Source organism: Diaphorina citri, unplaced genomic scaffold (assembly GCF_000475195.1).
Source record: "Diaphorina citri unplaced genomic scaffold, Diaci psyllid genome assembly version 1.1 scaffold405, whole genome shotgun sequence".
Classification (NCBI taxonomy): domain Eukaryota; kingdom Metazoa; phylum Arthropoda; class Insecta; order Hemiptera; family Psyllidae; genus Diaphorina; species Diaphorina citri.
This window is the reverse complement of record NW_007377840.1, coordinates 38,944-57,966: the sequence shown is the minus strand read 5'-3', so window position 1 is coordinate 57,966 and position 19,023 is coordinate 38,944. Positions and strand designations below refer to the sequence as shown.

The window sequence follows — 19,023 nt, the reverse complement described above, 5'->3', positions numbered from 1 at the left end:
TGGCAGAGAAATCCTTGATTCTAGGTTTTGATTTGATTTGAATATGTGTGACTTCATTTATTTTTTACATTTACAATATACATTTTATCCACTCGCCCATCTATGCTTATTATAAATCTAAAGATCAACCACAAAGGTACCACATACCTTTCTTGATAGTAGTTTCAATAACAGTGTCAACTGTCGGGAGGACACTGCATTTCCTCCGCCTACTCCTGCTCTGTCTAGGCAAGATAGAAGTCTCACTATCCTGCTGCATCAGTGGGGGACGGTCATCTTCACCCGAGGACTCGGTCTCATTAGAGGTGATCAAGTATTTGTGAGACTCCGTCATCTGAAAGAATAATTTCATAATTGAGTCATTTATTATTCTTTGAAAACCTTCTAGAATAGGGAGAGTTTCCCAGATTCGCTTCTTTCTGATTATTTTTGTGTTGACACAAAATTAATTACTTAAAGAGAGAGAGGTCAGCTCCCATGGCGTAGTGGTCACTGCGCTCGCCTTGCACGCGGGAGACCCGGGTTCGATTCCCGGCGGGGTCAATAAATTTGTATCATGCAAATGATTGATTCCGTGACTGGATGTTGCGGGGCCCACTCAGCCTCGTGAGGAAAATGAGTAGCTATGACATATAAATGCGCATAGCAACCGGTGCCAGCATGGTAGGTAAACATTGGATTTTAGGATTATTGAGGTATTGGGAAAATCCTACAATGCTGCAGTGAGCACCAAAGTTGTGACATAATAACACAAAGAAACTGCATTTATCATTTATTTATTTATTTATTTATTTATTTAAAGAGAGAGAAAAAAAAAAAAACAAGTTTAGGTATCCCATTTTGTACCTATTTTGTTTCAACAAGTGTCAATTTTTTGTCTCCTACACTCTGGGGTAAAATGGGGTTTTCACCACCCTTTTATTTCATATGAATGAAACATCCGCTATATTGAACCCCCTTGTTCAATAGCATATCCAATAAGCATCCTCTAGTATGTTCCTTATCAGATGTGCAACAAGAGATAAATACTCCCCAGATTGAGAAATATCTAATAATGTGAAATATATATGAGATAAGATTTATTTTAGTCAATAACAAACAAGCATTATGTGTGTCACTCCAATTAAAACAACCACCTAGTGACCACTTATGAATGGTTTTTACAAAAGCTTCTTACTAAGCCCATTTTTTTTAACTCTTGTTTTTTTTTTTTTTTTTAGAAAAGCAAGACACTTGCTTTACCACTCACCATAATTTCCATAGGACTTAAGGACACTAAGAAAAAACCATGGCAAAATCTTCAGTTTTAATGTAGCCAAAGGAAAGTTAATAAAAATGAAAAAATTAAATCAATTAAGAGTCTGATTGAAATGATATGTACTATGACTGAGCACAGATAACAAACTGACCTATCCAAAAGGGGGAGGAATTCATTAAAAAAAAAAAAAAAAGATAACAGAATAATCATGCCAAAGCAACATGAGGAATATTTATTCATTTGACACTTTTTTACACACACCACATAATAAGCTCTTATTAAATACAATGTCCTAATTAATATTTTTATTATTTTTTTAATGTACTACATTGGACTTTACAAGTCTGTGTCATAGCATGCTTATCCCAGAGTGTGTGATGAAAAAAAAAAAAAAAAAAATCTGTGGTGTAGGTACAAAGATTGACTAGTTAGCTATACTGTGTACCCCTACATACTAAAATATTGCAAATCTAATGGAAAAATGTAATTAGGTTTCAAGTTGCTCTGGTCTCAAGTTACATTAATGGATTATTCCATTAGATTTGCAATATGTACTTGGTTATCATTGTGACTAACATTTAATGGGAAAAATATACCGATGAAAATTACTCATGCTATGTTATCAGTCTACTATTGTACCAGGTACAGACAGGTCAAAACTTTCAAATACCTTGGATGCCTTATAATTATAAACGCTGATATAAATGATGATAAGGCTGAAGCTATACTATAGTAATACAAGCAAGAATAAACGGAGCAAACAAGGCATATTTTGCATTAAAATTGTTAGCTTAGCACCATACCCAAAAAGCCCACCTAGAGGCTTAGATGTAGGGACCAACTGTCCAAAGGTGTGCTAAGCTCTGTGAATCTTGCATTACAACATAATTATACATATTTAAGAAATGATCCCTAACAAAAATGATAATAAAAAGTAAAGGCTGCACCTCATTCACATTTGCTGGATATGGAAAGCACAAAACAGAGAAAGAGAGCGGTCATTTTAAGAATCCTATCCTGTCTATCACAAAGGTCAAGAAACACTTTGTTGAGTACCTACATAATATTTCTTGACGTAACATTTCCTAATCTTGCTCTCTGTGAGCTCATACACCAACACCAACTGGTACTAATACACCAACAAGAAAGCAGAAGCCTCTAGGGCCTAGTGGTTAACAGTAACACACTAGGCTTGCATGCCAGAGCTCCTGGGTTTGAGTACCAGCAAGTTCAAAGAATTTTTTTGGCTCTGTGCTTGGAGTTTATGTGCACTCAGCCTTGTGAGGACAGTTGAGTAGCTATATAAACCCATGGAGCTTAGAAAGACAAAAAAATTGAATTGTCAAACAACTTACCCTTTTGGGAGATGTATTGGAAACCTTTTGAAAACTTCTACAGATTGTAATAAGGCATTTGAACAGTCTAACAACCTGTTTGCTGATACTTGAGTATAATATTACTGACTATTCTATGACTCATGCAAATTACAGCTACAGAGACAAAGAAATTTTCTGAAATTAAAAACGACTTACCCTTTGGAGTTGTTGGAAGACTTTTGGAAATTTCTACAGGTTATTATAGGGCATTTGAATATTTTGAATAGTAACCTATCCAAAAGGGGGAGGAATTCATTAAAAAAAAAAAAAAAAGATAACAGAATAATCATGCCAAAGCAACATGAGGAATATTTATTCATTTGACACTTTTTTACACACACCACATAATAAGCTCTTATTAAATACAATGTCCTAATTAATATTTTTATTATTTTTTTAATGTACTACATTGGACTTTACAAGTCTGTGTCATAGCATGCTTATCCCAGAGTGTGTGATGAAAAAAAAAAAAAAAAAAATCTGTGGTGTAGGTACAAAGATTGACTAGTTAGCTATACTGTGTACCCCTACATTCTACAAGTCGACGCCGTCGATCGATGTATCTATGGTCAATCACGAGGTGAAGAGGTGAATCTACATATAATTATGTTGTTGAGGCAGTGTACGGTTTCGATACAGACGGCGTCGTCTACGTGTGGACACAGCTTGAGGTTTGGTACATCTAAAATACACTCATAGCCCTGAATGGGGTCAACGAACTACGCCGGGTGTGATAAGGGCTTAAGCCTAGGTACTGATCCGTCATCCGCGCGAAAAGTGTTCTACAAGTCGACGCCGTCGATCGATGTATCTATGGTCAATCACGAGGTGAAGAGGTGAATCTACATATATAATTATGTTGTTGAGGCAATGTACGGTTTCGATACAGACGGCGTCGTCTACGTGTGGACACAGCTTGAGGTTTGGTACACACGCCATACCAGAACGTGCCTCATGTCTCTCGAACTAGAAGAGATCGTTGCGGGTGTACGCTATCAAGTAGACCTGACAGGTACACCTGATCAGGTCCGCCTGTCAGGTCTACCAGATAGTGTGTATGTGCTCATCAGGTATCAGGTAGACCTGACTGTCGGACATTTTCAGCCGTACCTGACAGCTCTACCTGATAGCGAGTGGCTGGCCTTAGCCTAAGAGTGGGCTTTTTGTGTACTTTCAACCCTCACACGAGTCCCAATCCCAATGTGACAAAACCTTGTGCACATCACTGGCAAGTCTCACCTCCCCCTTGTTCAATAGCATATCCAATAAGCATCCTCTAGTATGTTCCTTATCAGATGTGCAACAAGAGATAAATACTCCCCAGATTGAGAAATATCTAATAATGTGAAATATATATGAGATAAGATTTATTTTAGTCAATAACAAACAAGCATTATGTGTGTCACTCCAATTAAAACAACCACCTAGTGACCACTTATGAATGGTTTTTACAAAAGCTTCTTACTAAGCCCATTTTTTTTAACTCTTGTTTTTTTTTTTTTTTTTAGAAAAGCAAGACACTTGCTTTACCACTCACCATAATTTCCATAGGACTTAAGGACACTAAGAAAAAACCATGGCAAAATCTTCAGTTTTAATGTAGCCAAAGGAAAGTTAATAAAAATGAAAAAATTAAATCAATTAAGAGTCTGATTGAAATGATATGTACTATGACTGAGCACAGATAACAAACTGACCTATCCAAAAGGGGGAGGAATTCATTAAAAAAAAAAAAAAAAGATAACAGAATAATCATGCCAAAGCAACATGAGGAATATTTATTCATTTGACACTTTTTTACACACACCACATAATAAGCTCTTATTAAATACAATGTCCTAATTAATATTTTTATTATTTTTTTAATGTACTACATTGGACTTTACAAGTCTGTGTCATAGCATGCTTATCCCAGAGTGTGTGATGAAAAAAAAAAAAAAAAAAATCTGTGGTGTAGGTACAAAGATTGACTAGTTAGCTATACTGTGTACCCCTACATACTAAAATATTGCAAATCTAATGGAAAAATGTAATTAGGTTTCAAGTTGCTCTGGTCTCAAGTTACATTAATGGATTATTCCATTAGATTTGCAATATGTACTTGGTTATCATTGTGACTAACATTTATTGGGAAAAATATACCGATGAAAATTACTCATGCTATTTTATCAGTCTACTATTGTAAGTACCAGGTACAGACAGGTCAAAACTTTCAAACACCTTGGATGCTTTATAATTATAAACGCTGATATAAAATAAATGATGATAAGGCTGAAGCTATAGGTACTATAGTAATACAAGCAAGAACAAACGGAGCAAACAAGGCATACTTTGCATTAAAATTGTTAGCTTAGCACCATACCCAAAAAGCCCACCTAGAGGCTTAGATGTAGGGACCAACTGTCCAAAGGTGTGCTAAGCTCTGTGAATCTTGCATTACAACATAATTATACATATTTAAGAAATGATCCCTAACAAAAATGATAATAAAAAGTAAAGGCTGCACCTCATTCACATTTGCTGGATATGGAAAGCACAAAACAGAGAAAGAGAGCGGTCATTTTAAGAATCCTATCCTGTCTATCACAAAGGTCAAGAAACACTTTGTTGAGTACCTACATAATATTTCTTGACGTAACATTTCCTAATCTTGCTCTCTGTGAGCTCATACACCAACACCAACTGGTACTAATACACCAACAAGAAAGCAGAAGCCTCTAGGGCCTAGTGGTTAACAGTAACACACTAGGCTTGCATGCCAGAGCTCCTGGGTTTGAGTACCAGCAAGTTCAAAGAATTTTTTTGGCTCTGTGCTTGGAGTTTATGTGCACTCAGCCTTGTGAGGACAGTTGAGTAGCTATATAAACCCATGGAGCTTAGAAAGACAAAAAAATTGAATTGTCAAACAACTTACCCTTTTGGGAGATGTATTGGAAACCTTTTGAAAACTTCTACAGATTGTAATAAGGCATTTGAACAGTCTAACAACCTGTTTGCTGATACTTGAGTATAATATTACTGACTATTCTATGACTCATGCAAATTACAGCTACAGAGACAAAGAAATTTTCTGAAATTAAAAACGACTTACCCTTTGGAGTTGTTGGAAGACTTTTGGAAATTTCTACAGGTTATTATAGGGCATTTGAATATTTTGAATAGTAGATTAACCTTAGCCAATACTTGAATTCCTTTATCAGTTACCAGCTTATCAGTAAAATAAAATTCAGGTTGATGTGAGCCCTTCTCCTTTGACTGATTTTTGATTGATTTGACTCCTTTATTTTATTATTTTTCTCTGCACCACGGGGTTTAACTCCAGGGAGAACCGAAGGGTCCCTCAACTGTAAAAATCCCACATCTAATTCAGAAAAAGAATATTTTTTCCCCTGTTGAAAAAAAAATATTTTTCCCATCTCGTAAATCTATTTGAGCGAAAACCGAAGGGTCCCTCAACTGTAAAAATCCCACATCTAATTCAGAAAAAGAATATTTTTTCCCCTGTTGAAAAAAAAATATTTTTCCCTTCTCGTAAATCTATTTGAGCGAGCGAAGCGAGTTCTAAGTTTAGATTAGATTCTACGGTTTTGGATTTAGTGTTTAATAACTCTCGAACGGTTTAACCGATTTTGATGAAATTTGGCAAATATGTTCAACACATTAGGAGAATTTCTTCATTAAAATTTGGACCCAATCGAGCCAACCCTATGTGGCCCCTATCCTATATTTTCATTGCTCTTGACTAGTTAGCATAGGCTTAGTGCGCCTGTCTTCTAAGTGCTAAGTCGCGGGTTCGATTCCCGCTCAGGGCAGACTTTATCCTAAGTAGATAAGGCTTTTTTTCCAGAACAGCTGGCTTTTCTCCTTTCTTCCATTTTGGAACAATTGGTTTTCAAGTCTGTATAGACCACATCATATATTCCAGGACATTTTGACCTTATGTTGTCTTTAAAAGCATTTAACAAATGCCATTGACAAAGAATGTGTTTTATTTCATGTCCCATGGCAGATTGAAGTCCATTAATTAATGCAGGATCATCATCTGTGATAAGACAATTGATTGTAAAATCTTCTTGATGTGAAAACAACATTCGATTTTTCAAGGCTTTAAAAAACAACTCAATGGTGCTTCCAGTCATATTATTACATATGAAATGTCCCACAGGCCACCCTTTGTTGTTCTTGTCAACAATCAAGATATTGAGCAACTTCATGGCATCATACTGTGTAACACAGTGAGTGTCATCCATTACTAGAATTTTTTTACATCCTTCAAACATGAGATTTCTCTGACTTTCTGTTTGTATGCCTAGCATGAAGATATTTTCATCTATAACATGCTCTTCATCATTCAAAGACACAATTGTGGATCCTGTTGGCTTGAATATGACAACTGGGTTATATTGCTCATGCTTCAACTCCTCAACTTTTAATGACACAGAAACAATGTCATTAGCATGCAATCTTGATTTGTGTTTCCGGTTACCAATCCGTTGCTGAATTAACCTCTTACTGACAGCAATTTTTCGTTTGTCCTCATTACCACAGTTGAGACTCCTAGTGTCACGTCCAGACACATTTGCTTGAACAGAATGGTGTATTTCCAGAGCAGGAACATTCAAAGCAATTTGAGTGTTGATCAAGTTGTTAACACTAGCAGGAACAGGTTGATGTGGAATGTCTTGCTCAGAGAGAGGGTGGTTGTGGGTTGGGTAGTATACCACCTCCCTGTTGCCATTTGCAAATATAACCTCTGTGATTTTGGAAATACATGTGAAGTTCTGTTTGATTTGGCCAATTTTTCTCTTCCGACTAGTTTTTCTAGCTTGCTCCCCTTCTTTCCTGTGAGCAGCATCAGATCCACTGTGCTGACAATAATAGTAATTCCTGCTATTAACATCAGATGATTTCTTTCCACAGGTTTTCGGGTAGTATGAGAAAGTTTTTGTCTCCTCCCTCTCTTTCCATGATAGAAATTCTGCTTCATCATTGAAACTGAAAGTTTGAGCTGGGTCTATTTTGCTTTGATGAATTGACTTCAAATGATTTATTAGTGACATTTTGTCAAAAAAAGTGTTCTTGCAATGGGCATACAAACAGGAGATTTTTTCCTTCTTCTTTTTTGAGCCACAGTTTTTCACATGCTTGATTAAATTGTCTCTTCTGGAGAAAGATGATCCACAAATGCATGACAATTTTGATGGTACATTGGCAGCTGTGTTCTTCTTACATATCAACACATGCCTTTTTAAGTGTTTCTTACTTGACAATACTTTGGAACAGAAAGCACAAGATGATTCCATACCGATTGATCAATTTGAAGTACACCTGGAACAATGATCAAAATAAGTAATTAATCTAAATAAATCTACCTATGTTTTAACAACAAACTGAGAAAGTACAGGGTGTGTTTATGTACCGGGCTGATAGACCATTCCCGTCCTTTCTTGGCATGTGGAAAATGATGTGGTAACTTAACACAGCCTTCATGAGTGTGTAAAGTTGGCGGGAAATTTGAAATTTTGATTTTTTTCCGCAACTTGTACAATCTGAATTCATTTTTTTAATTTATCTCTAGTTTACACGTTTATATTATACTTTTCATTTACCTATTTGGAACAATAAGACCTCTGCAGTTACAGGTTACAGTTCATTCTATCAAAACTAAAAAAGTTCACTGAACCACTAGTTAAGTAGGACAATCTGAATTCATTTTTTTAATTTATCTCTAGTTTACACGTTTATATTATACTTTTCATTTACCTATATTAGATATTACAAACAAGCAAATTACAAAGCAAACAAAAATAAATATAAAATAAATTTTAAAAATTGCTGCCGGGACAGAGGGTTAGAAAAAATGCCCAACACTCCCAAGCTATCCTTGCTTAAGTTACCACTCCAATGCAAAACTGTAGAAACAATAATTTACCTATCTCACTTCGTCCGAGCCCATCTCAACCCGGTACATAAACACACGCACAAAATAACTTTTCAATCCCAAATTATTGCCAGCCTAGTTAGCTTAGTGGGTTAGCACATCTGCCTTCTAAGCACTAGGTCACAGGTTCAATTCCAGCCTGAGGCAGGCTTTATCCTAAACAGATAAGGTTTTTTTCCCCAAACAGCTGGCTTTCTCCTATCCTGTCTTTCTTCTCTCTTCCATTTCAGGACAATAAGACTTGGAACAATAAGACCTCTGCAGTTACAGGTTACAGTTCATTCTATCAAAACTAAAAAAGTTCACTGAACCACTAGTTAAGTAGGTATTATAGGTATCTATATTATCTAATAGTTCAGCTTAACATTGTAAGGCCAATGAGTAGGTATCTACTTTAATGTCAGTAGCAAACAAACAACCAGTGGCTGTAATACCACAGGATTACATTGTAAGGCCAATGAGTAGGTATCTACTTTAATGTCAGTAGCAAACAAACAACCAGTGGCTGTAATACCACAGGATTAAAAAAAAAGTTAGTGAGGTCCCTACTCATTCAAATGAAGTTAATTGAATGCTCTTAGTGATACCCAAAACATTGTGAAGCTGCACAACTGCATAGGTACACAACAGAAAAATATAATATATAACACATTTACACAAATGGTAGGTAACCCAAAATTGTAGCACTAGTTATTTTAAATAACAAATCCATTTATTAGGTACCTTTTGTTTACATAATTGGTTATATTAAATATATAGGTTAAGGTGTAAGGACAATAGAGGATATCAAGGCATTTGCAGCAATGCCAGCTTAAGTAGTCTTCTGCAGATTATGACGATGGGTCAGCTCCCTGGTTAGGGGTCACCTGTGCTCGCCTTGCACGCGGGAGACCCGGGTTCGATTCCCGGCGGGGTCAAGAAATTTGTATCATGCAAATGATTGATTCCTTGCTGGCTGTTGAGGGGGGTCCCACTCAGCCTCGTGAGGAAAATGAGTAGCTATGACATATAAATGCGCATAGCGACCGGTGCCAGCATGGTAGGTAAACGTTGGATGCGACCGGTGCCAGCATGGTAGGTAAACATTGGACTTTCTCGTGAGGAAAATGAGTAGCTATGACATATAAATGCGCATAGCGACCGGTGCCAGCATGGTAGGTAAACATTGGAGTGGTGAAAATGAGTAGCTATGACATATAAATGCGCATAGCGACCGGTGCCAGCATGGTAGGTAAACATTGGATTTTAGGATTATATTGAGATATTGGAAGACAACAGTGTCATCCGTATCACTACCGTTATTGGTACTCAAATACCGTTATTGGTACTCAAATTAATAACTGAAGAAGAATCAGTGTTAGAATTAATTGTGATGTTTCATATAGTGTCGTCTAAATGAATTGAAAACACTATAACAAGCACCACAATCAGCCACTGGACAAAAGACATCTTCTCTGTGATGATAAAAATTGTAGTGAGATCTAAATTGTTTTAGATTTGAGATTGCAATGCCACATCTAACACAATTTTCCATTTGAGGAGGAACTATTGAAAAAAGTTCAATATTATGCAATGTTATTGACTAGAGTACCCCAATTCGTTAAGCAGCTCTTGCACAGGTGTTCCTACAATGTCATCGCTTGACGTCATTTCAAAAAATGCTCTTTGTATCACCATTCAGACTGGAAGACTTTCCTTAGCATATGGTAAGTCAAACACCCACAAACTTTTATAGAGAACAACAAGTGCAGGTAAAAACTTATCAAATGTATAGCTCACGGTTTTGCTTATGACGAGGTCATATTGTTGGACTTGCCTCCAGGAAGGGCCGACAGCAACAATGAATGGGACGACGAATTCCTTGAAACTTTCGACATGTTTGGTTCTCGTAGCAAGACAAAGACAACTTGGTCTCTTGAAGGGTTCACGGTTTTTTTCTTCGCTCCTTGGACTGAGAAAGTGTGCATACGACGCAAGAGATAAGTTATGGCCTGAAAAGTTGCCACGTCCGCCTCGTCTTCCCCAACTGAAACATAAACAAAACACGGAAAGTATTAGTCGGTGTTCACTTTCTAGATTGTTTCCCTGTCCCTACTAAATAGTGAAAAGCACATCAAGTTATGCTATCAATAAAAATTAAGTTAATGGGAAGGGACCATTAATTATACAGCGCTGGTAAGAAGCAAACTGGAATATGCCTCCATTATATGGGCACCAAACACAAGAGCAGCAATTAAAAAAATAGAACAAATACAGGCAAAATTTGTGAGAGTACTCTTTTTTAAATACAATGGATTTTACCCTTTATATCCTAATCCCATCTCTTATAAAAAATTATTAGAAAATCTCCCCATCAGTAGTTTAGAGTCAAGAAGAAAATTGAGCAAATTATTATTCATCCATAATTTATTCAATGATCAACTTAACTGTCCAAATATGATACAAAAGATGGGTATCAGTGTTCCTAGCGTTAATCTAAGGCAAAGAAGAAACAGAAACTTTTTTCACATACCGAGATGTTCTTCTGTATACGCTGAGTCACCCCTAATTTCAGCCCAAGTTCTATACAACCGACACTCCTACCATTTGGATTTAACTACACCATAATATACAAGTTACAAAGAAAAATGTAAATCAGTGTTGGGTATCCAATAAAATATAACAAGACCGACCGCGTAATTGCAGAAATGTATTTCTGCGTGTGGCGGGTCTATAAAAAAAAAAAGACAAAAATATTTTACTCCCTCAGACAGTAATCATGAACATCAGAGACATTATTGGCCAAAGAAGCTGTACTTGCTTGGCTCAAAGAAGATGTACTTGCTTGGCTGCCTTGAACATCTAAAGATAGTAATTGATGTCTAGCTGCTTTTCTCTGTGACATTAAAATATTTAGATCAAAATTCTTTTTCTTGCATGTATCCTTTCTCTTGAGTGGATTTAATGTTTGTTGTTGTTGAGTGATTAGTTTCTGTCTGGGTGCTACAGTTACTTGGTTAGGTATATTTATTGTTGTTGTTTCAACTGTTGACGTGTAAATTTCGCTTGAAAGAGCAGTGTATTTCTTCAATATTCCATTAATTTCAGTTGAAAGAGGGGATACCAAATGGTCAGGAATTTTTTTACCATTAACCATAGTTGTCAGGATTGATAAATCTGCCTGCAATTTTTTATATGCATTTGACACTGAAGGTGCTGGTGCAGTACTTTCTTCAGTTTCATGAGTTACATTGAAGAACTCAACTTCTTCAGGCTCACCAAGATTTTCCAAAGTTGGATTGGGTACATTTCGTTGTACAAGGGAATGTACTTTGTGGATGTGTTTGCATAAAAGAGAATCAGGACAACTGCAGGTATACATATGGGAACACAAATTATGGCATGATGATTTGGTACATTTCACAAAGCAAAAATCATGTGAACATGTCTTCTCAAACCGGTAGACTTGGTAAGTCATGTTATTATTGGGTAGGGATTGAACTCCCCATAAAAAGTCATTGATTTTGTGAATGCAAGCATCTGCTATTTCCATCCCATTGTTGTGCCGTCTATCAATGACTAAATCTTCAACTAAATTACAGTTAAAAATTGTTTCCCGTTGTCTTGCTGCATAGTCATCTTGCTCAATTGTAAACAGCACATCCAAAAGATCATCCATTCTTTTATTGGGTTTCCTTTGGAAGTAGACTTTCTTCAACTTATTGTGAAAAGATTCAACATGGGCAGTAGTGTTAACATTACCATGTTTCAAATTTTGCCTAAAACACATGGCCCATTTTTCACATCTATGGAAGTAGTATGAATCCATGTACTTGATGAAACTGTCTGCTTTCCCTGAGTATTTTGCTCTAAAGCCATTGATCAGCTTCTTAAAATCTTCCACATTCTTTTCAAGTATAATGGTTTTCAAGTCTGTATAGACCACATCATATATTCCAGGACATTTTGACCTTATGTTGTCTTTAAAAGCATTTAACAAATGCCATTGACAAAGAATGTGTTTTATTTCATGTCCCATGGCAGATTGAAGTCCATTAATTAATGCAGGATCATCATCTGTGATAAGACAATTGATTGTAAAATCTTCTTGATGTGAAAACAACATTCGATTTTTCAAGGCTTTAAAAAACAACTCAATGGTGCTTCCAGTCATATTATTACATATGAAATGTCCCACAGGCCACCCTTTGTTGTTCTTGTCAACAATCAAGATATTGAGCAACTTCATGGCATCATACTGTGTAACACAGTGAGTGTCATCCATTACTAGAATTTTTTTACATCCTTCAAACATGAGATTTCTCTGACTTTCTGTTTGTATGCCTAGCATGAAGATATTTTCATCTATAACATGCTCTTCATCATTCAAAGACACAATTGTGGATCCTGTTGGCTTGAATATGACAACTGGGTTATATTGCTCATGCTTCAACTCCTCAACTTTTAATGACACAGAAACAATGTCATTAGCATGCAATCTTGATTTGTGTTTCCGGTTACCAATCCGTTGCTGAATTAACCTCTTACTGACAGCAATTTTTCGTTTGTCCTCATTACCACAGTTGAGACTCCTAGTGTCACGTCCAGACACATTTGCTTGAACAGAATGGTGTATTTCCAGAGCAGGAACATTCAAAGCAATTTGAGTGTTGATCAAGTTGTTAACACTAGCAGGAACAGGTTGATGTGGAATGTCTTGCTCAGAGAGAGGGTGGTTGTGGGTTGGGTAGTATACCACCTCCCTGTTGCCATTTGCAAATATAACCTCTGTGATTTTGGAAATACATGTGAAGTTCTGTTTGATTTGGCCAATTTTTCTCTTCCGACTAGTTTTTCTAGCTTGCTCCCCTTCTTTCCTGTGAGCAGCATCAGATCCACTGTGCTGACAATAATAGTAATTCCTGCTATTAACATCAGATGATTTCTTTCCACAGGTTTTCGGGTAGTATGAGAAAGTTTTTGTCTCCTCCCTCTCTTTCCATGATAGAAATTCTGCTTCATCATTGAAACTGAAAGTTTGAGCTGGGTCTATTTTGCTTTGATGAATTGACTTCAAATGATTTATTAGTGACATTTTGTCAAAAAAAGTGTTCTTGCAATGGGCATACAAACAGGAGATTTTTTCCTTCTTCTTTTTTGAGCCACAGTTTTTCACATGCTTGATTAAATTGTCTCTTCTGGAGAAAGATGATCCACAAATGCATGACAATTTTGATGGTACATTGGCAGCTGTGTTCTTCTTACATATCAACACATGCCTTTTTAAGTGTTTCTTACTTGACAATACTTTGGAACAGAAAGCACAAGATGATTCCATACCGATTGATCAATTTGAAGTACACCTGGAACAATGATCAAAATAAGTAATTAATCTAAATAAATCTACCTATGTTTTAACAACAAACTGAGAAAGTACAGGGTGTGTTTATGTACCGGGCTGATAGACCATTCCCGTCCTTTCTTGGCATGTGGAAAATGATGTGGTAACTTAAGGCTGTGTTTATGAACAGGGCTGAGATGAGCTCGGACGACGTGAGATAGCTGTCCCAGCGGCAATTTTTAAAATTCATTTTATATTTATTTTTGTTTGCTTTGTAATTTGCTTGTTTTTAATAGCTAATATAAATGAAAAGTATAATATAAACGTGCAAACTAAAGATAAAAAGTAAAAAATGAATTCAGATTGTACAAGTTGCGGAAAAAAAAACAAAAATTCGAATTTCCCGCCAACTTTACACACAAAAAGGCAATTACAAAGCAAACAAAAATAAATATAAAATAAATTTTAAAAATTGCTGCCGGGACAGAGGGTTAGAAAAAATGCCCAACACTCCCAAGCTATCCTTGCTTAAGTTACCACTCCAATGCAAAACTGTAGAAACAATAATTTACCTATCTCACTTCGTCCAAGCCCATCTCAACCCGGTACATAAACACACAATTTCTTCACGGATAAAAAAAAATCCCACTGTATTTTTCCCTTTTACAAAATAAGGGGACCCTCCGATTCTCCCCGGAGTTAAACCCAATATTTCGTGGATAAAAATTAAAAAAATAAAAAATCCAAATGATAAGTTTTCCCTATTTTCCTGTGAATTTTCTGATGATTTTCATGTTCTAAAAGTGTTTTTCTGCCTAGTATGGTCTGCTATTGTGGTTTCTTCGTTGGACCTCAGGAATATCTACTTGAGGTAAGGGCAAATTCTGGGAAGTTCGGCGTTGTACGCACTTACTGAGAACCTTGAGAACTTGAGATGGTTCCAGCCATAGTCAAACCGGATTATTAGACCATATCTTAGAAATTTCAGGCAAAAAGATGGTCATTCACCTGTAAAGAAAGTCTAACTTTGTAGTTAAATGTAAGTGGTTGTCACTCAATTGTCCGCCTATGAAAGGAGCTCTTGTCTTGGACCTTAGTCTTGTTTGGACCAAAAGATATCATCAAAGATCTCTTGCAGACCCAAACTTACCTAGAGTTCACTGCCCTTGTACCTAGGTATTGTACTGGTCATTTGGCTGTATTGGTCATTTATCATTGCAGTTTTGTTAGTTTGTTGACCCAGGCTACTTGGTCCAACCATGTCTAACTTACTCGTAAATGAAATGAAACAACCAATCACACCTCCAATCATTAGCTGCTCAAGATAACCTAATAGGTAACTTTAGCCTGAAAGTTAAGAATGATTGTTATATATTGGACCTGAATGTTCTCGAGAGTTTACATTTGCCACAGCAAACACTGGTGCCCAAGAAGAAATACATCAGAGATATGATTCATCATGTATATGGTCCAAATAAAGGTCCATGCCAAATTTGGTGCTTTCCTGACGAAATGCAGCTTTTTTGACGTTAGGCCACCGACTATAATAAAAAAACTCAAAAGCGGTTTGTATGTTACCTGACGTTTGGTGCGGTCCAGGGAACGATTGATTCGGTTGACTAACCAGCGGAACATTCGCTCGTAGCATGCCTTGGATATTGCCTCCACTGCAAACTCCACCTGAGAATAAAACAAGAAAACATTTATAAAGAAAACGTATGCTTCAATTGATTTAAAAGAATAGAATAAAATATACCTTGTTTATCCTGGTCGAATGAGACTAAAAGTCCCCTTACCCCAGCAGTCTAAACAACGCCCATGTATTTCATGGGTTTAATACGAGTATGTACTCAAAAGCTTTCGCATTACTTCAACGCACATACATTTACATCCATGCCTATCCAAGAACGGAAAAGTAAAATTCTGATTAGAAAATTCCCGCCCTCGCCGGGATTCGAACCCAGTACCTTGGGGTAAAGAGTCAGTGATTTTAACCACTCGGTCAAAAAGGTGGGCACACTGGACACTGGGCACTCCTTCTTTTAATACTAAGGAATTCAGAATTAAATTGAATAGAATTTTCTAAACAAAAGTTTTTCTTGGCACATAAACAAAAGTGTTTCTGTTAGCCAAGAAAATTTGTTGGATTTTTTGTTGTTTTGTTATCCCCCCCAGTGTTCTCACCTGCTCTTTCGTCTGGCTCTTGGTAACAAAGTCTCTGCCCACTTTGATACGTGGCTTGAGGAATGCCTTGGTCATCTCAGTTATGCTCAGTCCCAACAGCTTGGCAATCTTCTGAGCTACAGTATTATCTGGTAGTGAAGCTTGAGAAGACGCAGGTTTCGAACATTTCGCACAAAACCAAACCGTACACCTTTATCTACGTGAGATGATTTCACTGCACAGAGAAAATTCGGCGTACACAGAGGGAAATACGGTGTTCACAGAGGAAAATTCGGTGTACACAGAGGAAAATTCGGTGTGCACAGAGGAAAATTTGGTGTGCTCAGAGCAAAACTCGTTGTGCACAGAGGAAAATTCAGTATGGAGAGGGTTTTTTTTTCCATAGTGCACAAAAAACTTTTCTGAGTACACAGAGAAAATTTCACTGTGGAGCACAGAGAAAAATTCCAGAAAAATTCCGGGCACAGAATAATTTCACAGTTCCTGTTTGAATTGCATGGATCCAAACAACATAACAGCACTCACAATACGGAATATAGCTGAAACACATAGAACACTTGGGTTAAGCAACGTTCAGCTTGGTTTAATTTCACTGTGCAGGGAAATCATCATAGTGTACAAAATTATAATACATGGTGCATAGAAAATATGGGAGAATGACTAAAACTAATTGCAAACTAAAGTGCACAGAGAATACTTCAGATTGCACAGAGACAGGAATGCCTTGGTCATCTCAGTTATGCTCAGACCCAACAGCTTGGCAATCTTCTGAGCTACAGTATTATCTGGTAGTGAAGCTTGGTCAGAATTACGTTCCTGTTTGAATTGCATGGATCCAAACAACATAACAGCACTCACAATACGGAATATAGCTGAAACACATAGAACACTTGGGTTAAGCAACGTTCAGCTTGGTTATCTTCTGAGCTACAGTATTATCTGGTAGTGAAGCTTGGTCAGAATTACGTTCCTGTTTGAATTGCATGGATCCAAACAACATAACAGCACTCACAATACGGAATATAGCTGAAACACATATAACACTTGGGTTAAGTAATTTTCACCGTGGTGGGTATTTGGATGGATGACCACAGTTTTGTATGGTATAGGAGTCTGGTCAAATTCCATCCCCTGTTTGAATGGCAAAGATCCAATATTTACAAGCTGAAAATTACACATAACTCAGTAAATAAAAAATAAAATAAAATCCGAAGTCGAACCATCCCAGAATAGTTCGATTGGTTGGTAGCGCGTCTGCCTTGTAAGCGCTAGGCTGCGGGTTCGATTCCCGCCCGGGCCGGATTTTATTCTGAACGCATAATGTTCATTCTCGGAACGGCTGGCTTTCTCCTATTTTGTGTTCCTCTTCGATTTCGGGACGATAAGACCTTGGCAGTTACAGTTCCCTCTATCAAACCTCAATATCTTCCTATCCTGTCTTCCTTCTTTCTTCGCTTTCGGGACGATCTTACTTAGCAGCAACCTTCATCAAACCCCCAAAAAAAATCGAAGTACTTAGTACCTATGCTGTTTTTTTTTTTCTTTCTTCTCCGCCGGGAATCGAACCCTCACTTACCCGAGTAGTCTTCGTTGGTCATGCCCATAATGTTCATAGCTTGTACTGTAGCTTGGAACTCCACAGCATCATCTACCCCAGGGACAGGCAGATTCCCGTTACTCAGGAACAGGTAGGTTTTCGGGTCTTCCAGGATGAACTCTTTCCTTTGCTCTGGTGTAGCACCTGAGGAAGAGACAGTGAGGGTCTTCCAGGATGAACTCTTTCCTTTGCTCTGGTGTAGCACCTGAGGAAGAGACAGTGAAAGTTGTTGTTGATGTTGTTGTTGTTGGGGGTCTTCCAGGATGAACTCTTTCCTTTGCTCTGGTGTAGCACCTGAGGAAGAGACAGTGAAAGTTGTTGTTGATGTTGTTGTTGTTGTTGATGTTGTTGTTGTTGTTGTTGTTGTTGTTGTTGTTGTTGTTGTTGCTGTTGTTGTATTTTTTTGGTTTTTTGGCTTTATGGTTCTCTGGACAAAATTTGCACCACCATTTTATGTATGAATCGTATGTATGAAAGCCAAAGTTAAACTTTAGTTTAACTTAAGACGAACGATGTTGCCAATTTCATGTCATTTCTTGAAATAACTGGCTAGATTTCATGAAAATCATGAAATTTGGCAAGATTTTCATTTCAAGTTAAACTAAAGTTTATCTTTAGACTTCATACATACGGCGGTCAGAGTAAGAAGTAAGAATAAGAAAAAGAAAAAAGAAATTCTTACCGTCGTATGTATAAAATCTAAAGATAAACTTAAGTTTAACTTGAAATGAAAATCTTGCCAAATTTCATGAAATCTAGCCAGTTATCTCAAGAAATGACATGAAATTGGCAACATTGTTCGTCTTAAGTTAAACTTAAGTTTGTCTTTAGATTTCATACTTGGCTTTCATACATACGACGGTAATTACTCTTTCTGACTTTCGTTTCTTTTGTCTCCTGGTGGATCGTTTAGAGATGGCGGGAAATTGCTGAGGTGGATCTACCATAGCAGAATATCGCGGTTTGATTTCTACATAGAAGGCAGATTGCCTTCTCTTGCCGACGTTTGGCGAATTGCCACACCCAACTCGCGCGGCATAATGATTGGGAAACTACCTTAATTTTTCCAGGGGAAAAAATCGAAGTTTCCGCAAAAAATTTCCGGTTTAATGCTTTAATGTGAACTAATTGGCTGTCAAACCTCTTTTAAAAAAATCTCTAATCGGTTCTCATGAACAGGCGGCCTAAATATCAGTTCGATCTGATCAGAGGGGCTATTGAGTCATTAGGGTTCTTGTTCCTAGAGCAGAGGTTATCTTTGAGATCTCCTGGATCCGATATTGTTCAGCCAAGGTGTTAACTATTGAATTTATGTGGGAATCGTCTGGCCTTCGCACTCGGTGGCTG

At 37.1% G+C, this 19,023-nt stretch overlaps 2 protein-coding genes across 2 annotated transcripts; both read right to left on the bottom strand.

The window, feature by feature from the left end:
• Positions 1-11,074: 11,074 nt before the first annotated feature.
• On the bottom strand, positions 11,075-13,911 carry LOC113467104. The gene has a single exon (XM_026823098.1). It carries the CDS (start codon positions 13,890-13,892, stop codon positions 11,313-11,315), a length of 2,580 nt encoding a protein of 859 aa, XP_026678899.1. The 5' UTR covers positions 13,893-13,911; the 3' UTR covers positions 11,075-11,312.
• A 1,313-nt stretch (positions 13,912-15,224) lies between these two features.
• LOC113467108 (myosin heavy chain, non-muscle-like) lies at positions 15,225-16,223 on the bottom strand. Its single transcript, XM_026823103.1, has 3 exons — positions 16,080-16,223; positions 15,438-15,575; positions 15,225-15,242 (listed from the first exon to the last, which is right to left on the bottom strand). Exons 1-3 carry the CDS (start codon positions 16,152-16,154, stop codon positions 15,225-15,227), a joined length of 231 nt encoding a protein of 76 aa, XP_026678904.1. The 5' UTR covers positions 16,155-16,223.
• Positions 16,224-19,023: the final 2,800 nt, after the last annotated feature.

Coding starts and splice junctions, on each gene's coding strand:
- LOC113467104 (XM_026823098.1), bottom strand. CDS start 13,892: ATGGAATCATCTTGTGCTTTCTGTTCCAAAGTATTGTCAAGTAAGAAA.
- LOC113467108 (XM_026823103.1), bottom strand. CDS start 16,154: ATGACCAAGGCATTCCTCAAGCCACGTATCAAAGTGGGCAGAGACTTT. Junction 15,576..16,079: donor AGAGCCAGACGAAAGAGCAG/GTGAGAACACTG, acceptor TTTTATTCTCAG/GTGGAGTTTGCAGTGGAGGC.